The 6,141-nt window shown below is 38.4% G+C and overlaps 1 protein-coding gene across 1 annotated transcript; it reads right to left on the bottom strand.

Annotated features, from left to right (window-relative positions):
• Positions 1–407: 407 nt before the first annotated feature.
• LOC135678940 (protein P21-like) lies at positions 408–1,383 on the bottom strand. Its single transcript, XM_065192208.1, has one exon. The coding sequence runs from the start codon at positions 1,366–1,368 to the stop codon at positions 682–684; it is 687 nt and encodes a 228-aa protein (XP_065048280.1). The 5' UTR covers positions 1,369–1,383; the 3' UTR covers positions 408–681.
• Between the last annotated feature and the right edge of the window lie 4,758 nt (positions 1,384–6,141).

Here is a 6,141-nt window from a genome sequence, read left to right on the forward strand (position 1 = left end):
ATTGACACCACTCTTCAAGACAACCACAAATTTTCTTGGGTGGTGAAATATGTCATGGAACAAATGGAAGTGTTCAGATCCTGCTTCAATCTAATTAATTTCCTGTTACGTATGACAGGAATTTTCTTTCACCCAAAAACAAGCAGAACATTTGGAGAGAGTATGTTAAAGCTTAATTGGTGTTGATAAAAAATCATATCCAGATCTTTAAATGAAAAATCCATGACTTCATATTTTCTATCTGCCTAACTTGTCAAAATAGGACCTCGAGATCTCTTGGAAGTCCTGAGTTAGATGACCTGAAGTACTATAATATATTTGACTTGATGGCCACATTATTTTAGAACTGGTAATCCATCTAACACAAATTCAAATCATCGAGAGAGATCCAAAAAGACCATATGACAAGATCTAAATGTTGTGATATTATTTTTTTCTCGAGTCTGATGCCAACAAGAGATCCTATTGTCGACTTCTATAGAAACTTTCATAACATCAAATGACGTACAACATAGGGATATGAGATATATCACTTGTGCAACAAAGCACTCATCAATTCGGATGTCAATACAGACACCCTCTTATTCGTTGTTATTACTGGGTAATTGGATTATTATTCTTTTATCTACGAGTAGATTCTTTGTACGTCCGCCGTCACCTCCTTCTCCTCCCACGTGATAATTAAGGGCAGAAGACAACCCTGTAATTAGTCCCACCGGGGCAGGTGAAGGTGCTGGTTGCGTCGTCCTTGGGGTAGCTGTAAGCATCGGGGCAGTTGTTCTTGAAGAACATGGAGTAGTTTGTCGGCCCGCAGCTGCCGGATGTGCAGCAGTACTCATCAGTTTTGAACACGGTGCAAGGGTTGTTGCAGCCGCCCGGCGCCCTCAGCTCCGCGGGGCACTGCCCGTTGATGTCGGCGGAGCACCGTATGCCCCGGCAGTCCCCCGAGGTGGGGCTGAAGTCCATGGGCACGTTGAAGCCGTCGACGAGGGAGATGTCGATGAAGTCCATGTTCTGGAACTGGTTGAGGGCGAACTCGGCCAGCGTATTGGGCGGCGTGCCGTAGCCTTGGCACTCCAGGAGGCCGCCGCAGTCGCCTGTCTGGCAGCTACCGCTGCCGCTTCCATCGAAGGAGCAGTCGGTGCGGGCCCAGACGCGGCCGCCTGTGGTGCCGGGATTGATGTTGATGGTCCAGGTCTGGCTCGGGTCGAGCTGGCGGCCGCCTCCGGGGACGGCGGCGGCCCAGACAGTGAAGGAGCATTGGTTGACGATGTCGAAGGTAGCTGCATGGGAGACGACGAAGAGCAGGGGGAGGAGGAGGAAGGAGAGGCCGCCGAGCGATGCCATTGCTGCACCAGAGAAGGCCATTGCTGCACCGGTAGGAGGAGGGAGTATATATAGAGTGCAAGGAGAGGTAGACGAAGCTTCGAGCAGTTGGCATGGAAGTGACTACTTGACAAAGATGAAGCTTACGGTTGTATGCTGATGACATCATATGTGGAAGTCTATCTCTTGTCCGTGCCATGCATGGTGGAAGGAAGTATCGCTTAGATGCCACGACAGGAGCTAAGAACCAAATGACACAATGGACTGTGGACGTAAAAGCGTTGGCACGATACGGCCAAGGAAATAGAATAGAAAAGAGGTGCAATAGACAAAGACGAGTTGATGTGGGGTATATACTGGCGGTCAAGTCTCTTTGGCATCATTGAAGCTATCTCCACCGGTTAGGCATTTGTTTCCAAGCTGCACAGTGTTTCCACCGGTTAGGCCAAAAGTTTGTTTCCAAGCTTCACATTGACTACAGGTTCGACCTGTGTGGATGATGGGGTCGGATCACATGAGAAATAGTTGGCCAAAAGTTTGACCCTAAATTCTATACAATTCTCCTCTAGAAAGTTAGTTTGATAGACGGTAAAGTTAGCTTGAGATTAACCACGATGATGGATGTATACATGAGTATTAGGATCGAGTAATACTTTATTATTATTGTGAAAAGTAGAGCCTTCGTACGATTTTGTTATTATTATTATTGTGTTAATTAATTTATTTTATTTTATTTTTTCAAAAATAATAAATTTTACTACTTATATAAAATGTTTTATGTTTGTTGCCTTCGTACGTAATTAATTTATCAATTTACATTATAGAATATTTATATTATGATCATCAATATTAAGTATCGTTTAGCATAGAAGTTGATTGCGAGTAATCTACGAATTGGTCATTAATGGTTTATCATTTCTATGTAAACTGAGTTACATAATTGAGCCAAATAATGAAGTAGATTAAATCATGTTACACATTGAAATTGGAAAGTCAGGTTAAAAGTTCTAATTAATCTAACAATTGGCCACCCATATTGGAACCTTTTGTTGTCCTTTTTCGATTGTTAAAAGAGCATCTCTGTCTCTTTATTTATTATATTAATGTTTGGTTTCCTAAGAATAAATGGATTTTAACAATCAAACTTCTTTGAAGTTTATATGAAATTTACTGAATAATGTTTCAATCCTCGGGCTTTGAATCTCTAGTCAAAATAATTGGGTCTCCAAAGGCACCTTCATCCAGTTCTGTGTTGACTGCGTCAAAATCCTAATGGTAAGTTGTAATTAATTAGCGTTTCAAACTTCTTTTAGGGTATTTTTTTTGTGAACGGGACAGGAAAGATAGTAATGAGATGTAAAATAGGATAGCAAAAGTGGTACTATGGTGCAGGGCAGCATACACAGATCTCGAGGTATCAATGATGTAAAGAGAGTCTTTGTACTTTAAGGATCAAGTTTTGATTCTTGATTTATTCGAAAATTAATTTCATAGCTAAGCACTTTTCTTCTTTGCTCGGTGAAACGCTGCGAGCGAGGAGTTGCCTTCAGTGGTTGGCAATCCAGATGAGGCTATTGTGGATGTTCCGCTCCACTGTTCACAATCAACTTTCTCGTAACAAGGGTGCGGTGGAGGTAAGCGTGATGACGGTAGCCTCGGCTGTCAGGAACAAAGAATCCCAGAGGGTGTAAGGCACGTGCGTCTACCTCAGTTGCTAGCGTTGTCTCGGTTCCAATCGAACATTAGATCGTGTGTTTGCTAATGTCAGTTGGCTTAATCTGTCTAATCTTTCTTCTGTTAAACATCTTAGTTGGTGTTGTTTTGATCATGCTCCTTTTATGTTCTTGATTGTTTCGAGTCAACAGAATAAGAGGCATCCTTTTCGTTTCCATAACTTATGAATTGAAAACTATGGGTTCCATGAGGTCTTAAGTGCCAATTGAACTTCCCTTAACCGTCTTGCCTATTTTGATAGCAGTTTAGGAATTTGGACCAGCAAGCTATTGAGGTCGAGAGTCTTCTAATATCTAACTTTAAATTTAAAAACTTCCAATCTGACCTAACTGATGTGGAAGCCATTTATCTTTCATGTCATTCATAAAAGATTGAATTTTATTCTCAAACAAATTAATCTCAAGTGGTGGGTTTTGGCCAAAGGCCATTGGATCGATCGATGATTGTGATCGTAGCATATGGTACTATCATAATCTTTTTTTTTTTAGAAGTAGGCAAAATCTCATCAACTCTATTAAGGTTGGTTCTAAAGTTATCGCCCAACATCCATAAATCAGGTCTCATTTTGTTGATTTTTATAGGCATTTGTGAACTAGCTTGCCACTACTATTATCCCATCTAGTGCTTGCTCTACCATGCCCGATATTGATACAACTTCCCATACATCCTTGATTCGGCCTTTTGAGCATGGAGATTTGGGATTCTATTTGATTTATAGGCAATGGTAAGAGTCCTCGATCATATGGTTTCACGGTTGAAAGATTTACTTTGGGTGACGTTTAATTAATTTAATAATTTATTGGTTTTGTGTGAGGATTGAGTCTCGTAGATTTCATTTCAGCTTGAATTCGTCTACCATTTTAGACTTTCTACCTATTTCCTTATCTAATTTAAATTATCATATCTTTTTCGAGTTGCTTACAAATTGCATGAAATCTCTACTGCATAATATAATTTTCAAATAATACTCAGCATTTCTCAAGGGTCGTAGTATTTAGAATGATATTCTTATTACTAAAAAAAAATTGCACACACCTTATTTAGGTCTAAGGAGGCCTCTGTCATTATTAAGGTTGGCATTGAGAAGGCTTACGATTGGCTTTCCTTGGAATACAATCATAAAGAAATTTATTTTTCTAATTGATTTATTAATTTGATGTCCGTTGAATCTCATATTTTGATAATAAAATCAATTGATGAGTTTATAATCTAATTTGTGTTTGAGAAAAGTGATGTAGGATTAATCATGATTATGAAACAGTAAAACAATTAAAGAAAATAAATCACACAGTAGAGCTAGGATGATGCTCCTTAAATCTTTAGACCTGTTATTTGAGGAGGAGAAGGGAAGAAGAGAATAGGAGAAGGTGACCTAGAAAAACTCGAACCTATGAACCTTTGGTTCCCTTCTATTTATAGAGGTCTCTTGTCAACTTAACCCTAATGGATCCTCTAGGCCCAATATCGAGTTGGCCGTGAGTCATACCTGTCAGAACTCCTTCTGATTCAGTGAATTATTATATGATTTGACGGTTGAATTTGATCATGACTATTAGAACATAATCTTTGATTTGATTTAATTAATTTCATAACTTATCGATTTTGCATGAGGATTAGATCAAAACATTCATATATTTCATTCCAGCTTGAATTCGTCTACCATTTTAGACTTTCGACCTATTTCCTTATGTAATTTAAATTATCGTATCTTTTTATGAATCACATGAAATATCTACTGCATAATATAATTTTCAAATAATAGTAAGCACTTGTGAAGGGTCATAGTATTTAGGATGATATTATTATTGCTCATGAAGTTGCATACTCCTTATTTAGATCTAAGAAGGCTTATGTCATTATTAACATTGGCCTTGGGAAGGCTTAAGATTGGCTTTCTTTGGACTACAATCATAACTGCTCTTGATAAATTTATTTTTCTAATTAATTTATTAATTTGGTGTCGTTTGAATCTCATATTTTGATGATGAAATTAATTGATGAGTTTATAATCTAATCTATGTTTTGAGAAAAGTGACACAGAACTAATCATAATCATGAAAAGACAAAACAATTGAAGCAAAAAAAATCAGACGTTGGGCTAGAGTCAGAAAATGAGCATCGGGTTGGAAGAATCGGATGTTGTGCCAAGATCGGATATTGCGGGAGTCAACATTCCGATGGATCGAGCGATACGCCGAAGGTTCGGATGATGTGCCGGAAGTTCACCGAAAGTTCGTCGGAAGTTCAGATGAACAAATGATATGTCGGACAACTAAGATTTCATGAATTATAATTATTTGTCTTAATTATCATAGTTAGGTCTTTATTGTTAGGATCAAGAACATCACTAAGAGGGGGGGGCGGACAAAAATGACAAATTTTAGGTCTTTATTGTTAATTAGTACAGCGGATAAAAATGACAAATTTAATCACTTTCGAAAAACTTCATACAATGAAACTCTTAGTGTGATGAAAATCATATTGTGATGAAAATCGTATTAAAATGTCATTTGACTTGAATAAGTTTGTAAGTGAGTAGAGAAGTGGGGATTTGACAGTTTACAATAAATTAAAGTGGAGGGGATTGGACAATTTACAATAAATTAAAGTGGAGGGGATTGGACAGTTTACAATAAATTAAAGTGGAATGTAGCAAAAGTAAAGTACGCACCAAGAAAAGAACACGCCAATTTTATAGTGGTTCGGTCGTTTGACATACGTCCACTCCCAATTTCTCCTCTGTCGAGGTCACAAGCATCCACTAATGTCCTTCTTTCAATAGGCGAAGACCAACCACCTCTTTATAGCGCTTTCTCCTTTTCATGAGTTTAGAGACAACCCTTACAAGCCTCACACCTCTTTTTGGATGATAGTAAAAATAAAGAGAGAGAGAGGAGGAAGCTTTTTGCACTTTTACAACACTTTTACACCTCAACACTTAAAGATTTTTTTCACACTTTGATTGCCTTTCATGCAGAAAATGGTAAGGTATTTATAAGCTCCAATGGCTTTAAAATTGGAGTCAAAAAGTGTCTTATCCCGGGATTCCAAGGTACTAGTGGTACCTGTTGAATCTCGTAT

This window comes from Musa acuminata, chromosome BXJ1-7 (genome assembly GCF_036884655.1).
Source record: "Musa acuminata AAA Group cultivar baxijiao chromosome BXJ1-7, Cavendish_Baxijiao_AAA, whole genome shotgun sequence".
Classification (NCBI taxonomy): Eukaryota; Viridiplantae; Streptophyta; class Magnoliopsida; order Zingiberales; family Musaceae; genus Musa; species Musa acuminata.

Excerpts from the sequence above, each read along its gene's own strand:
- LOC135678940 (XM_065192208.1), bottom strand. The coding sequence starts at position 1,368 with ATGGCCTTCTCTGGTGCAGCAATGGCATCGCTCGGCGGCCTCTCCTTC.